At 45.0% G+C, this 23477-nt stretch overlaps 1 protein-coding gene and 1 long non-coding RNA gene across 4 annotated transcripts in view; one reads left to right on the top strand and one right to left on the bottom strand.

Moving 5' to 3' along the window:
• LOC141135988 (uncharacterized) overlaps window positions 1–23477 on the bottom strand; it is a 450576-nt gene that overhangs the window by 14059 nt on the left and 413040 nt on the right. The gene's annotated exons all lie outside the window — the stretch shown is intronic.
• Window positions 1–23477, top strand: part of TMEM161B (transmembrane protein 161B) — a 73299-nt gene that overhangs the window by 40113 nt on the left and 9709 nt on the right. For both annotated transcript variants that reach the window (XM_073624472.1, XM_073624473.1), the window contains exons 7-8: window positions 714–865; window positions 9450–9510. In XM_073624472.1, coding sequence (XP_073480573.1) covers window positions 714–865; window positions 9450–9510 — 213 coding nt within the window. The remainder of the gene's footprint in view (window positions 1–713; window positions 866–9449; window positions 9511–23477) is intronic.

Genomic DNA, 23477 nt, shown 5'->3' with positions numbered 1-23477 from the left:
CGTCGGATTTGTGTACACACGATCGGAAATTCCAACAACGGATTTTGTTGTCGGAAAATTTTATAGCCTGCTCTCAAACTTTGTGTGTCGGAAATTCCGATGGAAAATGTGTGATGGAGCCCACACACGGTCGGAATTTCCGACAACACGCTCCGATCGCACATATTCCGTCGGAAAATCCGACCGTGTGTACAGGGCATTATACTGCTACTTTAAAAAATGGTTTAATTTTGTAGAAAGTGGTCTTGAGTTTTCTGAATTGACTACCTTTACACAGCAACCACATAATGGGGTTTATTTACTAAAGGTAAACAGACTATGCACTCTGCCAGCGCAGTTGCATTGATATTCACCAAGGCTTAGTAAATCTGGTGAAGCTCTGCTGTTTTCCATCATCCAGTCATGTGCAAGCAAAAATGTTTTTTTTTTTTTATTTGTTTTTTTTTTCTTGCACCTCATTGGGTATTCTTTACTAAGTGATGCTTTACCACATTGGCATTTACTAAGAAAAAAAGAGTGCAACTTGTAAAGTGCGCAGTCTTTTTCCTTTAGTAAATCAACCCCACTTCATCATAACAATAAAAAAGACAGGTGAAATGAAGGGAAAAAAAAAAAGCTTTGTGAATTGACCTTTTTTGTCTGGATTGTGTAGAGATAAATATGTGAAATGCCAGGAACGGAAATACTTTGTTCTCCTTGACTGTTATGTCCAGCAAAGTGTTGTTCTCCCTGACAACCCATTACTTTAAAGTGGAAGATGGTGGCGAGAGATCTGTCTGTGTTACATTTGGATTCTTTTTCTTTGTCAAGGCCATGGCAATTCTTATTGTGACAGATAACTATTTGGAATTTGGCCTAGAGACTGGTGAGGAATTCAAACATGCTGTGTGTGTATATGTATGTATGTATGAATATATATGTTATATTTAAGCATTTTAATAGTTCTTTTCCTATGTAGTTCTGTTATTTTACATACTTGCTTGTAGCAAATGCTAAATTTAGTACCAACTCCGGATGGTTTTTTTTTCATGTGTTTAGTATGATGAACACTTAGAAGCTGTTAATTTGTTTTGCTTTAATTGTTTTGTTTTTATTCTTTGCTATTTTCCCATATGGAAAATTTTCCACTAGTTAATACATTTTTTTTAGGCGTTTACAGGCATATTACAGATGTTTTACAAGCATGCACGTGTATCGAGCTTCAAGAGTTTGTTTCCTGGACTGGGCAAGGGGAGTAGAGCAGCTCGATAAGAGGAGAGAAGTTCTTCAAGTGTAAAAATGAGCACTTAACGCATTTACAGGCGCTCCTATGGAAGTCTAGTGGACCAAAATGGCTAAATGCACTCATGGGGTTACTGAGTGTATCTATGTGAACAGGGACAATTAAAGAGGAAGCGATTCTGCTTGTTGAGTGTAGTCAGCCATAGGAAAACCAGCAGAAAAACGCTCAAGGGTATAACTTCCTGTGTGGTCACCAATACACAAAGTGAGCAGAATCTCATCTGAGTTGGGCCAAGAGTTGGGAAACTTTAGAACCTCTGTGATTTTCTTTTTTTTTCATTTCTGTCTGTGCGGGAGGAAGTGAGGGGAATTGTCTCCAACAGGGACACAGACAGCAGTAAAAACCTAATGTTCTAACTTCTCTGTTTAGAACCGTCTGATTTGCATGACATGCAAAATAACATTGATTTCCATTGAAGCTGTTCACTTATATGCAGTGCATCCCGTGCCTTTTCTGAGTGGTGTGTTTTCAGGTGCGAATTCAAGGCTCATTGAGTTCTGGTGGGAACACCTTTAAATCACATGTGTTCAGAACCCTATTCAGGATTCAGTTCAGTATTTCAGCACGGATTGCTCTCTTACTACAGAGGTTGACTCCCTTTATCTACGTATGTATTGGCCAGCACTGAATTTGCATCTGTGACAAAAATCTGGTCCTGAGCCTTGCAAATTTGCATCAGCACCACCTCAAAAATGCACCTGAACCGCTGAACAAATGTTTTTTTTTCTTTATCATACATCATGGGACACAGAGCCTTAAGTAATTACCCAATGGGTTATAGCCTACCGTCAGATGTTGACACTGGTAAACCCTAATTAAGGAAGTTTACTCCCCTATAAAACCCCTCCTCCTTCCAGGAGCACATCAGTTTTTTCGCCAGTGTCTAAGGTGTTGGTCATGAGTGAAGAAGTGCTCTGAGGAGCTCCAGGAGGGATCCATGCTGGATTTAAATTCCTCCATAAAAAGAAACCAGATTCATCCAGAAGTGCCACTGAGGCCTAAAATGGATGATACCTGGGACCTCGTATCCAAAGCACGAGGTTTTGCCTGTAATGCCTCTCTTACTAGGGCTGGACCCCAGCAATCCAGGGCTTAGGTCTTGTTACATTACCTCAAGCTTCCTGATGTGGGGGTACTATACAAGGCCCAAGGCAGTTGGACCCCGTTTTAACGGACCCAGTCCTTGAAGGTTTGTTAAACGTAACCTGCCGTGATGGGTGATAGCTGGATTTTCTGTTAAATCAGCAAAATCTTGCGGCGATGACAAGGTAAGGAAAGAGAGACTTAAATATTAAAAACAGCTATACATTTCTTTCATTGAAGGAAAAATGTTGTCATGCCTTAAAATCTCCACTAGATGGAGTCTATGCACATACCTTACTTGGTTGTCTTTAAGGCCCCTTTCACACGGGACGGATCCGTGTTGATCCGCCCCGTGTTTATCCGCTGCTCAGCGGGGATCGCTCCGCTTTCCCCAGCTGAGCAGGCAGATGACAGGGCGGGACCCGCACACTGTGCAGGGACCGCCCTGTCAGATCTCCGCTCTCCCCTATGGGGGATCGGAGGAACACGGACCGTCTGTCCGTGTTCCTCCGATCCGCTCTGCAGACCGATAGAAAAATAGGATTTTCTTCCGTCCGCAGAATCGGACGAGAGCGGAGGCGGACAACATCGGGTGTCAGCGGATGTACATCCGCTGACACCCGCTATCCCATAGGGATGCATGTATGTCCGTATTTCATCCAAAAACGGATGGATGAAATACGGACATGCGGTCCGCACGTGTGAAAGGGGCCTAACTGTTTGCTCAGTTCCGTGCCTGGCTGTACAGCATGTGGAAGCAGTTTTTTGCAAGGTAGGAAAAGCTTCAAAAAATGTCTTTTTCTCTTCCCCTGATGGGACCAGAGGGTTAGGGGGACAGCAGCACTGTACCCCCCCCCCCCTCCACCTTGGGGGAGACGGATGGTCCCGCTATTTTACCGCTGAAAGTTTGTTACTGTGGCTATATTTTTTTTACACAGGTCTGTGCCTCACTGCAGGAAGCTCTGCCGCCCCTCCCCCTCCTGTTGGGTCTGGGAGGAGGGGGCGGGGCCTAACGCAGGTGCCGTGAATCATCCACGGAAGAACAGCACGCTAATGGCAGATAAATACAGCTGTGTCAGTCTGTCCTCTGCTGATGAAGAGGAAACAAGCTGCCTGCACACAGGGACACACGAGCTGTGGGACACGTATGGGTTGCAAAACTGGCATTTCCTGATTCAGGAAGGGCACCCTTTTCCAGCACTAAGCTGAACTGTATAGCAATTTTAAAAGTATTGACTATTTTCAGCGATTTAGTGCAATGTGTATAGCGCCTCTGTTTTTGTACTTAGGGCTATGCCTGCCAAAAAAGACACCACAAAAGCCAAAAGAGTAAAGTTTTCACCCCCAGGCATTGGGATTTCAAGCTGTATTTCCATGCTGTCTTCCTTGCCTGAATTACCAATCAACTCGGTGTGGGCCATTAGAGCAAATTGTTGGTGCAGCTGCCTCTCACATCTCAGCACCTGCATACGTGACTGAAGAAATCCTTTCCTCCTCACTCCAGGGTCTGGAAGGACTAGCGGCTTTAATCGCATCCTCCATTCAAATGGACAGGAAGCGCACTAGGTCCCCCTCCCCCGCTTCAGCTTTACAAGGGGAACAGTGGGTACACGATGAGGTTCTACCATCAATCAAGAAGAGCTTACCGATGATTCTTCTACTGAGGAAAGAGTAGATGAACCTTTTTCAGCGTCTCAATCTGAAAAATTGCTGATACAAACTCTTACAGAGATGGTTCTTTCCTCTTTCATGCTGCCCTAACAGAGTCTCATGAAAACCTGGCCTCTTCCTTAGTTTCCTTAAAACCTTCCCATCCTTTGCATGCTTTCCTGCGCACGCATTACTTGAACAGCTTATTTTTTCGGAATGGTATAAACTGAATAAACAATTTCTCCCTCCGAAAAGGTTCTCAATTCTCTATCCTCTGGAGGAGAAATTCTCAGAAAAATGGAAAGTACCAGCAATTGACGCTGCGATTTCCAATGTGAATAATAACTTAACTTGTCCTGTATACAATGCACAGATGCTTAAAGATCCAACAGATAAGAAGTTGGAATCCCTGCTAAAGTCTGGTTTTTCCATGTCCCGTCACCCGCCCGCAGTCGCCGCGATAGGCGCCTGCCAATCCCTAAAGGACCAATTCAAACAGGCCCTTAGAGAGCTTCCTACACAACTAGCACAAGATTTGGCTGAACTACCTAAGGCATTATGTTTTGCCATAGATGCCATCAAAGACTCTATTCACCAGGCATCCCACCTCACGCTTATGCTTGTACATTTGCGCAGAATCCTGTGGTTGAAAAATTGGTCAGCTGAAACACCATGTAAAAACCTCCTAACTGGGTTTCCCTTTGACCCCTTTCAGGGGTGATCATACAGATATCCACAAAAGAGCAAGGTCTGGGATTTTATTCAAACCTTTTTATGGTGCCAAAGCCAAATGGAGATGTCAGACCCATTCTAGATCCAAGAAAGCTAAATCAATTCCTGAAGATCTGCTCCTTTCGCATGGAGACAATCAGGTCGGTAGTTTCTATCCTTTTAGGATTTCTGGCATCAATTGACAGCAGGGATGCATATCTTCATGTTCCTATATTTCCTGCTTTTTAAAAGTTTCTGCGGTTCGAGTTAGAACAGCAGCATTTTCAATTTGTAGCCCTGCCCTTCGGGCTAGCCACAGCACCTCGGGTGTTCACCTAAGTGCTGGCCCCACCTCTAGCCAGGTTAAGGGTATAGGGCATAGCAATCGTAGTGTACCTAGACGATCTATTACTTATTGATCAATCAGCGACTCGTCTGGAGCAATGCGTACGCACTGCAACCAACTATCTGAAAAGTTTGGGTTGGATTCTCAACCTAGAGAAATCTTCCTTAATACCGCTAAGAAGGCTGGAGTACTTGGGTGTGATCATAGATACAGCCCAGGAAAGGGTGTTCTTGCCTCAGGCAAAAATCAACTCCATAGGAGAACTAGAGCAGAGGGTCAGGTCAAATGGTAATCCCTCCATTCACCTCTGTGTGGGGTTGCTTGGAACCATGGTAGCTTCATTCAAAGCAGTTCCTTATGCCCAGTTCCATTCAAGACTGTTGCAAAACAGTATCCTGTCTGCTTGGAACAAAACAATTTAAGCTTTAGACTTGCCAATGCTGCTGTCCCCAAGAGTTGCCCAAAGCCTCACTTGGCTGTTACTAACCCAGAATCTGCTGAAAGGAAAATCCTTCAGACCAGTCATGTGGAAAGTGGTAACGACGAATGCCAGCCTTTCAGGCTGGGGAGCAGTGCTAGAAAAGACAACTGTCCAAAGACAGTGGTCAAGAACCGAAAAAGGAGCTTGCCCATCAATATCCTAGAGATTCGGGTAGTACACCTGGCTCTAAAGGCCTGGACTTTCAGGTTACAGGATTGTCCTGTCAGGATTCAATCCGACAATGCCACTGCTGTGGCCTATATCAATCACCAAGGGGGTACCAAAAGTCTCCCAACGCAGAGAGGTGAACCATATTTTAACTTGGGCAGAAAGGCATATTTCATGCCTTTCAGCAATCTTCATTCCGGGAGTAGAGAATTGGCAGGCGGACTACTTAAGTTGCCAGCAGTTATTCCCAGGGGAATGGTCTCTTCACCCTGACATATTTCGGGCTGTTTGTCAAAGATGGGGGACTCCGGATGTGGATCTTCTAGCATCCAGGTTCAACATGAAGTTGGTCAATTTTGTGCCCACAACAAGGGATCCATTTGCATGCGTAACGGATGCGTTAGTGACCCTATGGGATATGTTTTCACTGATCTATGCATTCCCCCCTATTCAGTTGCTCAGTTGCTGCCTCGACTTTGCAGGATCAAGCTGGAAAGAAAGCCGACAATTCTGGTAGCACCAGCATGGCCCAGAAGGTCATGGTACGCAGAAATCGTAAAGATGGCAGTGGAGGGCCCATGGTCCCTCCCACTACGGCCAGATCTGCTCTCTCAGCGACCGATATTCCATCCTTCCTTATGATCTCTAAATTTAACGGCTTGGCTATTGAAACCCACATTCTAAAGAAACGTGGGCTTTCTGGGTCAGTTATCTCTACCCTGATTAAAGCTAGGAAGCCAGCTTCCAGAACTATATATTATAGAGTCTGGAAGGCTTACGTTTCCTGATGTGAATCCAAGGGTTGGCACCCTCGGAGATATATCATAGGCAGAATTCTTGCCTTTCTACAATTAGGGGTAGAAATGAAATTGGCCTTAAGTACTATTAAAGGCCAAGTCTCAGCTTTATCGGTCTTATTTCAAAGACCACTTGCTACTCGTTCTTAAGTCCGGGGCTTTATACAAGGGGTAACGTGGCTTAATCCGCCCGTCAAACCTCCCTTGAACCCTTGGGACTTAAACTTAGTTTTGTCTGTGTTACAAAAACACCCATTTGAACCAATACAACAGATTCCCCTAGTCCTTCTGACAAGGAAGTTGGTATTTTTGGTTGCAATATCCTCAGCAAGGAGGGTTTCAGAATTGGCTGCTCTTTCTTGTAAAGAGCCATATTTGATTTTTCATGAGGACAGAGTGGTTACGCCCTCTTCCAGGCTTTTTGCCAAAAGTAATTTCAGGTTTTCATCTGAACCAGGATGTTGTCCTGCCATCGTTTTTTCCAAAAACATGTTCCAGGGAAGAAAAGTCACTACATTGCCTTGATGTGGTGAGAGCAGTGAAAATCTATTTAAAGAAAACCGCTCAGATTCGTAAGACTGATGTCTTATTTATTCTGCTGGAGGGTCCTAAGAAGGGACAGGCAGTGTCGAAATCCACTGTTGCTAAGTGGAATCGGCAAGTGATAATTCAAACTTATGACTTAAGGGGTAAGATTCCCCCGTTTCAAGTTAAGGCGCATTCTACCAGGTTGGTTAGTGCTACTTGGGCAGTGCATCATCAGGCCTCCGTGGCTGAGATCTGCAAGGCCACAACTTGGTCCTCAGTGCATACATTCACAAAATGTTATCAGGTGGATGTAAGGAGGTATGAGGATATCGCTTTCGGGCGCAGTGTGCTGCAAGAAGCAGTATAAATCCTCGAGTCTGGGTGTACCTTGTGGGTTGTTTTCTCCCACCCCTCATGTGGCATTGCTATGGGACATCCCATTAAGTAATTACTTAAGGCTCTGTGTCCCATGATGTACGATAAATAAAATAGGATTTTTATAACAGCTTACCTGTAAAATCCTTTTCTTGGAGTACATCATGGGACACAGAGGTCCCTCCCCTCTTTTTTTTGGGATACAAGTATATTGCTTTGCTACAAAAACTGATATGCTCCTGGAAGGAGGAGGGGTTATATAGGGGAGTAAACTTCCTTCATTAGAGTTTACCATTGTCAACACCTGACAGTAGGCTATAACCCATTAAGTAATTACTTAAGGCTCTGTGTCCCATGATGTACTCCAAGAAAAGGATTTTATAGGTAAGCTGCTATAAAAATCCTATTTTTATTTGCAGTGAAAATGGATATACAATTTGCACCAGCCATGTGTGATCCCAGCCTTAATTGGTTGTAAAGGCAGAAGGTTTTTTTTATCTTAATGCATTCTGTTAAGCCCCCCTAATACTTACCTGAGTCTCATCTAGATCCAGCAATGTTGCACGAGAGACTCAGCTGTTCGGGACTTCCCTTCTCATTAGCTGAAACAACAGCGCAGCATCACTGGCTCCCACTGCTGCTAATCAGTCAGTGAGCCAATGAGGAGAGAAGGGGGGGTTTCCGGGCCGCGGCTCTGTGTCTGAATGGACGCACTGAGCTGCGGCACGGGTTTCCCCATAGCAAGCTTCTTGCTGTGGTGGCAGGAGGGAGGGACCAGAAGCACCAAAGAGCGACTCGAGAAAAGGATCTGGGCTGCTCTATGCAAAACTACTACACATAGCAGGTATGTATACACGTTTGTTGTTTTTAACCACTTAAAGACCACCTACCCCTGATATACTGTGGCAGGGCAGCTCTATTGCGTGAAATCACGTACCTGTATGTCATTTTGTGCAGTAGACACTCCACCGGCCACTCGCTCCCCAGAGAGGCAGAACAGCGATCTGCCTATGTAAACATGGCAGGTCACTGTTCTGACATGGGAGGACACAGATCTTCTGTTCCTCCTAAGCAGGAGCATGGATCTCTGTGTCAGTCCACCCCCCACACAATTAGCAAGAACCTACTAGGGACAAACTTAACCCTTTAATATGCCGCAATGTCACAGTCCCGCTAAAAATCGCTGATCCCTGCCATCACTTTTAAAAAAAAATTAAAAATTAAAATGCCATGAAAATATCCTATACTTTGTAGACAGTATAACTTTTGCGCAAACCAATCAATATACGCTTATTGGGACTTTTTTTTACCAAAAATATGTAGCAGAATACATATTGGCCTAAATTGATGAAGAAATTAAATCTTTTTACTTTTTTTTTTTTTTTATCTTTTTTAGCAGAAAGTAAAAAAATAGTAGTTTTTTTTTTTTTTTTTTTTCAAAATTGTTGCTCTTTTTTGTTTGTTTATAATGCAATAAATAAAAACCGCAGAGGTGATCAAATACCACCAAAAAAAGCTTTATTTGTGGGAAAAAAAAGGACCTCAATTTTATTTGGGTACAACATAGAACGACCACACAATTGTCAGTTAAAGTAGCGCAGTGCCGTTTTGCAAAAAATGGCCTGGGCATGAAAGGGGGTAAACCCTCCAGAGCTGAAGTGGTTAAGCTTTGAAAATTAAAAGATAGAAGCTTATTGAATGCCATGAATAGCTGCTTCAGATTGTGTCTGTTTCAATTTTAAAAAATCCCCCCCATTGTGTTTTTCTGAACATCATGAACTCAAACAACTTCTAGCTCTAACTCAGCAGGGGTTGGTGGAGGACAGGCTTTTCTCCTCAGGCTGTGGCTCCCTTTTGAAGAAAGGATCTGTCTAACTTTACACAACCTTTTTAAGCTAAACCTTGAATGTATTTATCTGATTTAATCTGAAAGTTTAATTGGTCTTAAAGCTTATCTTTTATATATGTATAACTAAAAGAAATTACGTTCCCGTTTAACTTTTGTTTCTTATATAATTTTCTCTGTAGGCTTTTCAAATTTTTCTGAAAGTGCTGTTAAGTTCCTGCAGAAACAGGGATTGGAGTCTCAGTAAGTTTTCTAAAAAAGTACACAGTGGTTCAATTTTGTAACAAGTTTAGGCAATGCTTTAGTATATAGTCTACTGCCAACTTTAATTCATTTTTTGTGTAGTAATAACCTGCACCTGGATATATTTTTGCTTACTTGGTATGACTCGATTTTATATATATATATATATATATATATATATTATACATTTTTTTTTTTTATGCATCATGGGACACAGAGTTAGGCTTATATTCATTACCTACTGGGTTATACACCATCTCTAGGTGAATGGACACTGGTAGACAAAGTCTCAGAGGTAGACAGTCTTAGACAGGAGGTGATCCCTTGTATAACCTCTCCCATACAGGAAGTACATCAGTTTTTTACCAGTGTCTGCAAGGTGGATGAGCACGTTTGAGCTCTCTCTAGTCCCACAAACGGTTCCTAAAAGAATCAAGGGATTGACCGAGCAGATCCATTTGACACAGGCTCTATATGCTTAGATAAATGGTACCCGAGCCTCGCAAAGAAGACTCAAGATCCTGCAAGGTTTTGCCTGTAATGCGACCTCCGGGCGCTGGAACCTGTGAAGTGGAATCCTGGACACCAGAGCGCTAAGGCATTCCTGCAGGGTACTGTACAGGTCCAAAGGAGTGGACCCTAAACATGAAAAGGGTACCCAGTCTTTGAAGGTCCTCAAGTGACAGGAACCCGCCGTGATGGGTGAAGATTGGGCTCTTAGTTTCTAAGCTGCCCTGCACCTAGACGGGCAAGTGAAACCCCCTTTTTTACTTATTGTGGGGTGTCCCAGTGATTGTAACAATCAGTCAAGCTACCTAGAGGCTGGACACCTGTGTGCGGTGACCATACAGGGGAGTTTTGGGCTAGCTGTGGGTGTTTGCAAAGTGTACTTTTTTTTTTTTTTTTGCTTGTGTCTGGCTGTTTTTTATCTGTATGGTGGCACACGACGGTGCACCATTTCGCCTTGGTTCGCCTTGGCGCACGTGCATTCGCAAGAGCGCTGCTGTGCTCAGCAGTTTGTTTTGCAACCATGGCGCACGCGGCTTCACCTTAGGCATTTTGCGCATTTGGAGCCACGCATCCGCTGTAGCCTAATCTGGCCGCACAGAGATTCACGTCATATGCGAATACAGCCGCGCCCATTTGCCGGGAACACGCATGTGCAGAACGTCCCTGCACATAGCCAGCTTATGTATGCCAAGCATGCGGTGCTTCCAGAAGGCAGCTGTGGGACCCAGAGCAGGCTCTGAACCAGGCATTTGCAGCGGTTTATTTCTCCTTACCCAGGTCACGTGAGTCACCAGGTGTTGCTTGGCAGGCTAAGGAGCTTAGCAGGATTGTTGCATAGGGGCTTGGTGATCCCTATTAAAGGGTCTCCCTTCTGAGGTGTGTTACTACACCCAGGTACTCCCTTTTTGTGGCTTGTAAATGTCTTCAAAAAAGAGGAGCTGGACTAACACTACAGGGAAGGGCACACCTATGTCGTCAGTAGCTCCTGATAAACCTATTCGTATCGCTAGTGTTGTATTCCCCGAAAGACCAGAGGCATCTGGCAATCTGAGCCGCTGCGCCTATCTGGTATGGTGCCTACAGTCAACGCTGCTGCTTCCCCCTTTATCGCCAAGGATGAACTGTCCACGGCCCTAGCCGGGTTAGAGCACAGGATTTCTGGCATGATTGCCTCCATCCCACAGACCCCCCTCCCCTGAGCCTCCTAGTTTGGAGCAGGAATGGGTTGAGGATGGGTAAGAGCTAAAAGCTCATGATTCTGTAGAGGGGCTGGCAGATGAGTCTGCTTCTGAGCAATCTGGACAAGAAGATATCCAGTTGGTGTCTGCCTCTCAGTCGCAGAAGCTTTTGATCCAGACTTACCGAGATGGTACGTTCTGCCTTTAAGTTGTCTCTTGTAGAGGTTACTGAGCCCCCCTGGTCCTCTTTGGAGTCCCTGAAGCCTCTTCAGGCCGCACAGGCTTTCCCCTTACACCCACTGTAAGAACAGGCGGTATATGCTGATAGTGAACTTCCTAACAGGATTTTTGTTCCTCCTTATTAGAGGTTTTCCCTTTTTATATTCCATGGATGAAAAGGTCATGAAGAAGTGGAGCATGCCAGCCGTAGATGCAGCAGTCTCTTCCTTAAACAAGAACTTAACTTGTCTGGTGGATAATGCACAGGGCTTGAAAGACCCTGTTGACAAGAAACTGGAGTCATTATTAAAGGCTTCCTTTTCTTTGGCCAGTTCAGCAATTCAACCAGCTGTTGCAGCAATTGGTATCTGCCAGTCCGTAAAGGATCAGGTCAGACGGCCTGACAGGCCTAACCAGGAGGATGATCTTGCTGAAAATAAGACAGATATTCCTTGAGCCCTGTATTTTTTTTGTTGATGCCTTTAAAGGATTCAATACAGAAGGTTTCTCGTTTGGTTCTCTTGTCTGTACATATGCGCAGACTTTTGTGGCTTAAGAACTGGTCAGCCGAGCTTCCTTGTAAGAAGTTATTGGCAGGTTTCCCCTTTCAGGGGGAATGTTTGTTTGGTAAAGATTTGGACAAATCTATCCAAAAGATTTCCGGAGGGAAGAGCTCTCTACTTCCTGTAAAGAGAAGCACCAGGCGTCCCCCATTTAAAACCTCAGAGACTGCTTCCCCAGGTGTCTCAGCGCCAAAGCAGTTTCGCCCCCAATAGGGTGCTAGAGCCAGGGGCAAGCCTCAAGGCCAGGGTCAGAAAAAGTCCTGGGTCCAAAGCTCTTCTAAACCCAGCACCAAGCCCTCCTTTTGAGGGGACGCCCCCACTCTATCAGGTGGGGGAAGGATGCTGCACTTCGCAGACATTTGGAGAACAGTGGTTCAGGACGAGTGGGTCACCTCGACTATATCCCGCGGTTACAAGCTGGAGTTACGAGGGATTCCCCCTCAGAGGTTTCTAAGATCCAGCGTTCCCTCGGATCCTGCAAAAAGAAACTTACTGCTTCAGGCACTACATCATTTAGTGCATCAAGGGAGTGATTGTGCAGGTTCCTGTATCCGAAAGGGGCGCAGGCTTTTATTTGAACCGGTTTACGGTTCAAAAACAAAATGAGGACACAAGGCCCATTTTGGATCTAAGATCCCTGAACCAGTATCTGCTAATCCAGTCCTTTCGGATGGAGTCTGTCCGCTCAGTTGTAGCCTCGCTCCAGATGGGAGACTTTCTAGCCTCCATCGATTTATAAAGGGAGCGTATTTACGCGTACCTATCTTTCAGCCTCATCAGAGATCTAGGGTGTTCACCAAGGTCCTAGCACCACTACTGGGTCTTTTAAGGCACCCAAGGGATCTAAAGTCAGCCTTGAGACCAGCTCAAAGTCTGAAGTATTTAGGTCTGATCCCAGATACAGTCCAAGCAAGGGTATTTTTGCCACCCGTAAGGATCTGTGCCCTGAAGGATCAGGTGCATAAGATGAGGGGCACCAGACAACCATCCATTCGGCTCTGAGTCTTCGAGGAAGGATGGTGTCCTCCTTCGAGGCAGTGCTCTATGCCCAGTTCCATTCCAAGCCTATACAACAAGACATCTTGTTTGGCTTGGAACAGGAGAGGACAAGCCCTGGATTATCCAATGTTCTTATCTCCTCAGGCACGCTTAAACTGGTGGTTGCAGGAGAGAGGCTGGGGAGCGACTCTAGAGGGGCTCACAGTGCAGGGGAAATGCTCAAGGACAGAACAGATCCTGACAATCAACGTCCTGGAGTTACGGGCAGTACGTCTGGCCCTGCGGTCTTGGACTGCCCTATCAGGGTTCAGTCCGACAATACCACTGCAGTGGCTTATATAGACCACCAAGGCGGTACAAGGAGTCCTTCAGCTCTGAAGGAGGTGAACCACATACTAGCCTGGGCAGAGGGACATGTCCTGATTTCTGTCGGCATTCCATATCCCGGGAGTAGAGAACTGGAAGGCAGATTATCTCAGCCGCCAGCAGATCTGCCTGGGGGAATGATCCCTACACCCAGGGGTGTTCCAGGAACTTCGCCAGCATTGGGGATGGCCAGAGGTTGAACTGGCATCCAGGTTCAACGATAAGCTACAGCAGTTTTTTGTCCCGAACAAGGGATCCTCTGGCAATCAGAGCAGATACTCTGGTAGTTCCATGGAGCCAGTACTCCAGGTTTATGCTCCCCCCCCCCCCCCCAAATCCTTTTCCTTCCATATTTGTTACGCAAGATTCGGAGAGAGGGGGTTCCAGTCATTCTGGTGGCACCAGCCTGGCCCAGAAGGCCCTGGTTCCCAGAGATTGTGAGACTGACAATAGACGTGCCATGGATGCTTCCACGTCGGCCCGATCTACTGTCTCAAGTTCCTATATTCCACCCCAATTTACAGTCTTTAAATTTGACAGCATGGCTATTGAAGCCAGGGTGTTTGAAGGACCATGGCATCCCGGGACCAGTGGTGTCTACCCTAGTGAATGCTAGAAAAGCTGTCACTAGGAAGATCCATCATAAGGTCTGAAAGACTTGTATTGCTTGGTGTGAAGCCATAAAATAGCATCATAGGAAATACGTGATTGGGAGAATCCTCTCTTTCTTAATCGTACATCACGGGACACAGAGCCATAGTAATTTTATTATGTGGGTTATAGACCACCTTCAGGTGATGGACACTGGCACACTCTAAGACAGGAAGTCTACTCCCTATATAACCCATCCCACTACTGGGAGTACCTCAGTTTTTTCGCCAGTGTCTTAGGTGTTGGTCACGAGTAAAGATGTGCTGTGCTAAGCTCCACTGGAGCAATCCTTGCTGGGGCAGGCTATGCAACCGGATCCATTCAAAGTGTCTTTTTAGGCCAAATTTTTCAACCTTAAGTTTTTTCTGGTGGGGTGTTTTACGGGTCCAGGGTTTTTTAAATGGAGCCCACCGTGAGGTGAAGATTGGGTCTGTTGGTTTTACCACAGAAAACCCTGCGGCGGTAAAGGTAAGTGGAGACTTCTAAAGAATTTTAAAGTTTCTTGTGAATAGTCTCCTTTAAAAAGTAAATGTTGTCATGCCTAAAAGTCACCGCTGGGGGCTGTATAGAGCATGTACCTTGTCATGCTTTCCTACGCTGTGTCACGCTGTCTCAACAGAAGCTGCAGATTCCTCCGGCGAGCAGCCCCAGAACTCCGGTAAGATTGGGGGGGGATTTTCTTACAAAAACACCCTACTCCTGGAAAAAGCTCTCTCTGGATAGGGCGAGGCCAGAACGGTCGGCGATGCGGCTCCTTTTTTTTTTTTACCGCCCCTGCACGACGGTTGGATTACGGGACCTCTTCTCCCCCCCCCCCCACACACACACACACACACACACACACACACACACACACACACACACACACACACACACACACACACACACACACACACACGCTGAACCCGTCGGATCGGAGGCCCGCGGCTGCACAGGGATACACTCTATTTGAAATGAGGGGGGGGGGTGATGTGACGGAGGGGGCGGGGCTTAGCACGGATTGGCATGTGGCAACCCCCAGCACAGGAGTAGGTTTTAAAAGCTCCATTATTTGCTGGCTACAGCTGTCGGGGGGACACGAGCAAAAAAGGGGCATGTAATAAGGTTGATGACACAGGCATTCCCTTGGCACATTTACTAAAAGCTTCAGTCTGAGCGTTAATAGCAGCAGCAGTTGCTGGACTATTGCTCAAGCAGTGAATGCAATTTCTTCTGGTAGTACCTCTGCATTTGTGCATCGGGCTATGGTCAGAAGGGGGGTAAAAACACCCCAAAAAAGGGCTCAAGAGGGACTCCTTCAAGCTCAAAAATGCCTAAAATCATCTCTAAAATGGCATCCTCCCCTGAGAGATCTGAAGTGGCTGGTCAGAGCGAGCCATCAGGGACATCAGATGGTGCAACTGTTTCCAACACTGAAGCCTCTCTGTTACTGAAGAATTTTTTTCCTCAACCATTTTAGGATTGGAGCAGATGGTTAGCGGCTTTAATCGCATCCCAGAGTGGGACTAAACGCGATAGGTCCCCTTCCGTTACCCAAGACCCTCAAACTGAAGAACCGGGGGCGGGAGGTGATGAATTTTTCTCAGGGGCCCAGGAAGAGGCTGATGGCTCCTCTTCTGAGGGGTCAAATGCGGAAGATCAGGTTCACAATCTGAAAGATTAATGGTACAACCTCCTACTGAATTGGTCCGCTCCACATTTATGCTACCCTTAACTGAGTCGGTTGATAAACTTCTTGTTTGGGTTCGCTAAAGCCTCCCCAAGCTGCGCATGCCTTTCCTATCCATTCATTCCTGGAAAAGCTTATGTATTCTGAATAAGCATTTTTATCCTCCTAAAAAGTTTTCAACACTTTATCCTATGGAGGAAAAGTTTAATAAAAAATGGGAGATACCAACAATTGACGCTGCTATATCCTCTGTGAATAAAAGTTTGACTTGTCTGGTAGACAATGCTCAAATGCTTAGGGATCCAATGGATAAAAAGTTGGAATTCCGATTAAAAAACACTTTTTCTCTAGCAGGTTCAGTAACTCAGCCTGCGCTGGCAGCAATTGGTGTATGTCAATCCTTGAGAGACCAGTTTAAACAGGTGCTTAAGACTATTCATGATCAGCAGATCATTTGGCCGAGCTATCAGGGGCGTAATGTTTTGCGATAGATATTCTATTCTCCAGGCCTCATGCCTTACACTGGGGCTGGTGCATATGCTTAGAATACTATGGTTGAAAAATTGGTCAGCCGAAGCACCCTGCAAAAAGCTCCTGGCTAGTTTTCCTTTTCGCAGTGTACGACTGTTTGGGGATGATCTACATCATTTCTAATGGGAAAAGTACCCTTTTGCCAGTTAGGAAAAGGAGTAAGCGTATTTCATTTAAATGAGCCGCTTCTCCAGTGCCAGGAACATTGGCCTCCAGACAGTCTCGACGGCCTCCAACGTCAAATTCAAGAGGTAAACCTCAGGGTCAATCCCAGGGACAAAAGAAGTCCTGGGGAAGGAAATCTACAAAACAAAATACTAAAGACTCCTTAAGAAGGGGCGCCCCCACTCGCTCGAGTGGGGGGAAGACTTCTGCAGTTCTCAAGGGTCTGGCAGCAAGAGTGTCAAGACAAATGGGTGGCTTCCTCTATTACTCTAGAGTACAAACTCGAGTTCCGAGAGTTCCATTCCCCTCGTTTTCTCAGATCAAACGTTCCCAGGGATCCAGAGAAAAAGAAGTCTCTCTTTCAAGCATTGGACCATCTTTTGTCTCAAAAGATGATATTGGTGGTCCCCATGTAAAAGCAGGGATTGGGGTTTTATTCAAACCTTTTCACGGTACCCAAACCAAATGAGGACGTCAGACCCATTCTAGATCTCAAAGATCTAAAACTGTTTTTGAATAGCCGCTCTTTTCGCATGGAGTCAATCCGATCAGTAGTCTCCATCCTACAAGGTGGAGAACTTTTAGCGTCAATCGATATCAAGGATGCATACCTCCATGTGCTGATTTTCCCCACTCACCAGAAATATTACGGTTTGAGATAGAAAATCTTCATTTTCAGTTTGTAGCTCTGCCTTTCAGACTAGCTACTGCTCCTCGAGTATTTACAAAGGTTCTGGCCCCTCCTCTAGCCAGATTAAGGGCTCAAGGTATAACGATTTTAGCGTACCTAGACGATCTGCTCTTGATAGACCAGTCGGTAGCCCGCTTAGACCAAAGTATGGTCACCACAGTCAACTACCTGGAATACCTAGGTTGGATTCTCAACCTAGAGAAATCTTCCTTAAAACCATCAAGGAGATTGGAATACTTGGGTCTGATCATAGATACAGCCCAGAAGAAGGTATTCTTACCCCAGGCGAAGATCAGTGCCATAAGGGAGCTGATTCAGGTAGTCAAGGCAAAGAAGAATCCTTCTATTCGACTTTGCATGAGGTTGTTGGGAAAGATGGTGGCTTCATTCGAGGCCGTTCCTTATGCTCAGTTTCATTCGAGACTGCTGCAAAACAGTATCCTATTGGCTTGGAACAAGAAGGTCCAAGCTCTAGATTTCCCAATGTGCCTGTCTCCAAAAGTGCGCCAGAGCCTCAGTTGGTAGTTGATAACCAAGAATCTGCAGAAAGGAAGATCCTTCCTACCAGTTACCTGGAAGGTGGTAAGAACAGATGCCAGCCTTTCGGGTTGGGGAGCAGTCCTGGAAGAGGTGACTGTCCAGGTCAGAAATGACCTGGCCCATTAATATTCTAGAGATTCAGGCAGTGTGTTAGGCCCTGAGGGCCTGGACGTTCAGATTATGGAATTGTCCTGTCTGGATCCAATCCGACAATGCCACAGCAGTGGCCTATATCAATCACCAAGGGGGCACGAGAAGTCGTGCGGCTCAGAGACAGGTGAATCATATCCTAACAATGTACCTTGCCTGTCGGCAGTCTTCATTCCAGGAATAGAGAATTGGCAGGTGGACTACTTGAGTCACCAGCAGTTGTTCCCGGGAGAATTGTCTCTTCACCCCGATATCTTCCTGACAATATGTCAAAATGGGGGATTCCGGACGTAGATCTCTTTGCGTCCAGGTTCAACAAAAAGATCGACAACTTTGTGTCAAGAACAAAAGATCCGCTAGCTTGCAGAACAGATGCCTTTGAATTCCCGTGGAATCAGTTTTCACTGATTTATGCATTTCCTCCTGTTCTGCTGCTTCCACGACTTCTTTGCAGGATCAAGCAGGAAGGGAAGTCGGTGATTCTTGTGGCCCAGGAGATCTTGGTTTGAGATCATAAAGATGGTAGTAGAGACCCATGGACCCTACCATCACGTCCAGACCTTCTCTCGCAAGGTCCGGTATTCCATCCTACCTTACAAACGCTAAATTTAACGCTTTGGTTATTGAGACTCGCATTCTGAAGAAGCGTGTGCTGTCAGGTTCAGTGGTATCTACCTTGGTTAATGCAAGGAATCCGGCCTCCAGAATCATATATTATAGAGTGTGGAAGGCATATGTCTCCTGGTGTGAATCTAGGGGTTGGCACCCCAGAAGTACGTCATAGGTAGAATCCTTTCTGCAAATGGGGTTATGCCCCGTACACACGAGTGGAAATTCCCCCAGCAAAAGTCCGTTGAATGCGACTGTGTGTATGCTCCATCGGACTTTTGCTTGCAGAATTCCAGCCAGCAAAAGATTGAGAGCATGTGCTCAATTTTTCGGTCGAAAAAAGTTTCCGTTCTGAAATTCTGATCGTCTGTACCAATTCAGATGGGCAAAATTCCTACGCATGCTCGGAAACAATTTGACGCATGCTCGCAAGCATTGAACTTCATTTTCTCGGCTCGTCGTAGTGTTGTACGTCACCGAGTTCTTGACGGTCGAATGTTCAGCGAATGTTCAGCGAACTTTTGTGTGACCGTGTGTATGCAAGCCAAGCTTGAGCGGAATTCCGTTGGAAAAACCATCCAAGATTTTTCCAACGGAAATTCCGCTCGTGTGTACGCGGCATTAGAAATGAAGCTGGCCTTGAGCACTATCAAAGGCCAGGTCTTGGCCTTATCGGTATTATTTCAGCGACCACTTGCTTCGCATTCTTTGGTTCGTAGCTTTATTCAGGGAGTAACACGACTTAATCTTACAGGTTACGTCACCCCTGAACCCTTGGGACTTGAATTTAGTTCTGTCAGCATTACAGAAACAGCCTTTTGAGCCGATACGACATATTCCTTTGGTCCTTTTGACAAGGAAACTAGTTTTTCTGGTAGCCATATCTCCTGCAAGAAGGGTATCAGAGTTGACTGCTCTTTCTTGTAAAGAGCCATATTTAATTATTCATAAGCATAAGGTAGTATTGCGTCCTCCTCCTAACTTTCTACCGAAGGTAGTGTCAAGTTTTCATTTAAACCAAGATATTGTTCTACCTTCATTTTTTCCAGAACCAGGTTCTACGGAAGAAAAGTCACTACATTCTCTTGATGTGGTGAGAGCAGTCAAAGTCTACTTGAAGGCGACTGCTCAGATTCTAAAAATGGATGTTTTGTTTGTATTGCCTGAAGGTCCTAAAAGAGGACAGGCAGCATCAAAATCTACTATTTCTAAATGGATTCGACAAGCAATTGTTTAAGCTTATGGTTTAAAGAGGAAGATTCCACCTTTTCAAATCAAAGCACACTCCACAAGGGCTGTTAGTGCTTCGTGGGCAGTGCATCACCAAGCCTCCATGGCTCAATCTGCAAGGCCGCAACTTGGTCTTCAGTCCATACATTTACCAGATTCTATCAGGTAGATGTAAAAATCAGAAGGATATTGCCTTTGGGCGCGGTGTACTGCAAGCTGCAGTATAAATCCTCTAATCTCATGGTGCCCTAATTTTGTTGTGTCTCCCTCCCTTCAGTTGGCATTGCTCTGGAACATCCCACACAGTAATTACTATGGCTCTGTGTCCCGTGATGTGCGATTAAGAAAATAGAATTTTTATAACAGCTTACCTGTAAAATCCTTTTCTTTGAAGTACATCACGGGACACAGAGGCCCCTCCCTTCTTTCTGGTATACATGTGTATTGCTTTGTAGTGGGAGGGGTTATATAGGGAGTGGACTTCCTGTCTTAGAGTGTGCCAGTGTCCATCACCTGAAGGTGGCCTATAACCCACATAGTGATTACTGGCTCTGTGTCCCATGATGTACTTCAAAGAAAAGGATTTCACAGGTAAGCTGTTATAAAAATCCTATTTTTCTACAGTCAGCTGTGGAAATCAGATTGGCTTTGAGAACAATCAAAGGTTAGATTTCGGCCCTGTCAGCATTCTTCCAAAGGCCTTTAGTCTCCCATTTGCTGGTCCGAACCTTTATGCAGGGGGCAACTCGTTTGCTTCCCCCTATTAGGTCACCTATGTGTCCTTGAGACTTGAACTTGGTGCTGCCTGTGAGAAACAACCATTTGAGCCTATCAAGAAAATTCCATTAGACTTGCTGTCACGCAAGCTAGCCTTCCTGATGGCCATCACCTCGGCTAGAAGGGTGTCGGAGTTGGTGGGGAACCATACTTGAGCCTTCACTACGACATGGTCGTGTTACGACCTGTTCCATCCTTTTTGCCAAAAGTCCTTCAGCCTTTCATTTAAATCAGGACATTATTTTGCATTCTTTTTTTCCTTTCAGCCTCATTCGGCGGAAGACAGATAACTGCATTCTTTGTACGTTATCCGCGCACTCATGGTTTATTTGTCTAGATCTTCGGAGATCTGAGAATCGGACTTCTTTTTTGTTTGTCCAAAAGGATCCAAGAAGGGGCAGGCAGCTTCCAAAGCTTCCATTGCCAATTGGGTCCATCAATTGGTCATTCAGGTCTATGGTCTGAAACGTAAAGGTCCTCCCTTTTTAGGGTGAGAACTTATTCTACTAGGGGTGTAGGAACCTCCTGGGCTTTTCGCCATCAGGTATCTGTGGCTCAGATTTGTAAGGCTGCTATCTGGTCTTCAGTGCATACGTTCACAAAATTTTATCAAGTTTATGTTCGAGAAGCCGAGGCCTGGGCTTTCGGCCACAGTGTACCGTATAAGGTCTGATGGCTATTGTTTGGCAGGGTGTCTCCCTCCCTCAAGGCTATTGCTCTGGGACATCCCAGTAGGTAATGAATATTAGACCAACTCTGTGTCCCATGATGTACTCAAAGAAAAGGATTTTACAGGTAAGTATGATGAAAAAAAATCTAATCTTTTTGGCTCTCTACACCACCACAATGGATTTGAAATGAAACGAACAAGATGTGCTTTCACTGCAGCTTTAATTTGAGGGTATTTACATCCAAATCAGGTGAACGGTGTGGGAATTACAACAGTTTGTATATGTGCCTCCCACTATTTAAGGGACCAAAATTAATGGGACAGATTAACAATCATCCATCAAACTTTCACTTTTTAATACTTGGTTGCAAATCCTTTGCATTCAATTACAGCCTGAAGTCTGGAACGTATAGACATCACCAGACACTGAGTTTCATCCCTGGTGATGCTCTGCCAGGCCTCTACTGTAACTGTCTTCAGTTTGTGCTTTTTCTTGGGGCATTTTCCCTTCAGTTTTGTCTTCAGCAAGTGAAATGCATGCTCAATCAGATTCAGGTCAGGTGATTGACTTGGCCATTGCATAACATTCCACTTCTTTCCCTTAAAAAAGTCTTTGGTTGCTTTTGCAGTATGCTTCGGGTCATTGTCCATCTGCACTGTGAAGTGCCGTCCAATGAGTTCTGAAGCATTTTGCTGAATATGAGCAGATATTATTGCTCCAAACACTTCAGAATTCATCCTGCTGCTTTGTCAGCAGTCACATCATCAATAAATACAAGAGAACCAGTTCCATTGGCAGCCATACATGCCCACGCCATGACACTACCACCACCATGCTTCACTGATGAGGTGGTATGCTTTGGATCATGAGCAGTTTCTTTCCTTCTCCAAAGTCTTCTCTTCCCATCACTCTGGTACAAGTTGATCTTGGTCTCATCTGTCCATAGGATGTTGTTCCAGAACTGTGAAGGCTTTTTTAGATGTTGTTTGGCAAACTCTTATCTGGCCTTCCTGTTTTTGAGGCTCACCAATGGTTTACATCTTGTGCTGAACCACTTGTATTCACTCTGGTGACGTCTTCTCCTGATTGTTGACTTTGACACACATACACCTACCTCCTGGAGAGTGTTCTTGATCTGGCCAACTGTTGTGAAGGGTGTTTTCTTCACCAGGGAAAGAATTCTTCGGTCATCCACCACAGTTGTTTTCCGTGGTCTTCCGGGAGCTCACCGGTGCGTGCTTTCTTTTTAAGGATGTTCCAAACAGTTGATTTGGCCACACCTAATGTTTTTGCTATCTCTCTGATGGGTTTGTTTTGTTTTTTTCAGCCTAATGATGGCTTGCTTCACGGATAGTGACAGCTCTTTGGATCTCATATTGAGAGTTGACAGCAACAGATTCCAAATGCAAATAGCACACTTGAAATGAACTCTGGACCTTTTATCTGCTCCTTGTAAATGGGATAATGAGGGAATAACACACACCTGGCCATGGAAAAGCTGAGCAGCCAATTGTCCCATTACTTTTAGTCCCTTAAAAAGTGGGAGGCACATATACAAACTGTTGTAATTCCTACACTGTTCACCTGATTTAGATGTAAATACCCATAAATTAAAGCTGAAAGTCTGCAGTTGGTTTCATTTCAAATCCATTGTGGTGGTGTATAGAGCCAAAAAGATTTAGAATTGTGACAATTCTAATATTGTCCCAATATGTATGGACCTGACTGTATATAATGTACCAGTGTTAATTTTTACAGTGGGGCAAAAAAGTATTTAGTCAGCCACCAATTGTGCAAGTTCTCCCACTTAAAAAGATGAGAGAGGCCTGCAATTGTCATCATAGGTATACCTCAACTATGAGAGACAAAATGTGGAAACAAATCCAGACAATCACATTGTCTGATTTTTGAAATAATTTATTTGCAAATTATGGTGGAAAATAAGTATTTGGTCACCTACAAACAAGCAAGATTTTTGGCTCTCACAGACCTGTATCTTCTTTTTTAAGAGGCTCCTCTGTCCTCCACTCCCAAACACACTGCCCGGGCAACGAAGGAGTGGCTTCGTAAGAAGCATTTCAAGGTCCTGGAGTGGCCTAGCCAGTCTACAGATCTCAACCCCATAGAAAACCTTTGGAGGGAGTTGAAAGTCTGTGTTGCTCAGCGACAGCCCCAAAACATCACTGCTCTAGAGGAGATCTGCATGGAGGAATGGGCCAACATACCAGCAACAGTGTGTGACAACCTTGTGAGGACTTACAGAAAACGTTTGACCTCTGTCATTGCCAACAAAGGATATAAAACAAAGTATTGAGGTGAACTTTTGATATTGACTAAATACTTATTTTCCACCATAATTTGCAAATAAATTCTTTCAAAAATCAGACAATGTGATTGTCTGGATTTGTTTCCACATTTTGTCTCTCATAGTTGAGGTATACCTATGAT

The sequence above is a fragment of the Aquarana catesbeiana genome, linkage group LG01, assembly GCF_042186555.1.
Source record: "Aquarana catesbeiana isolate 2022-GZ linkage group LG01, ASM4218655v1, whole genome shotgun sequence".
Taxonomy (NCBI): Eukaryota; Metazoa; Chordata; class Amphibia; order Anura; family Ranidae; genus Aquarana; species Aquarana catesbeiana.
Note: the sequence above shows the minus strand (reverse complement) of the source record. Positions and strands in the feature narration are given on the sequence as shown.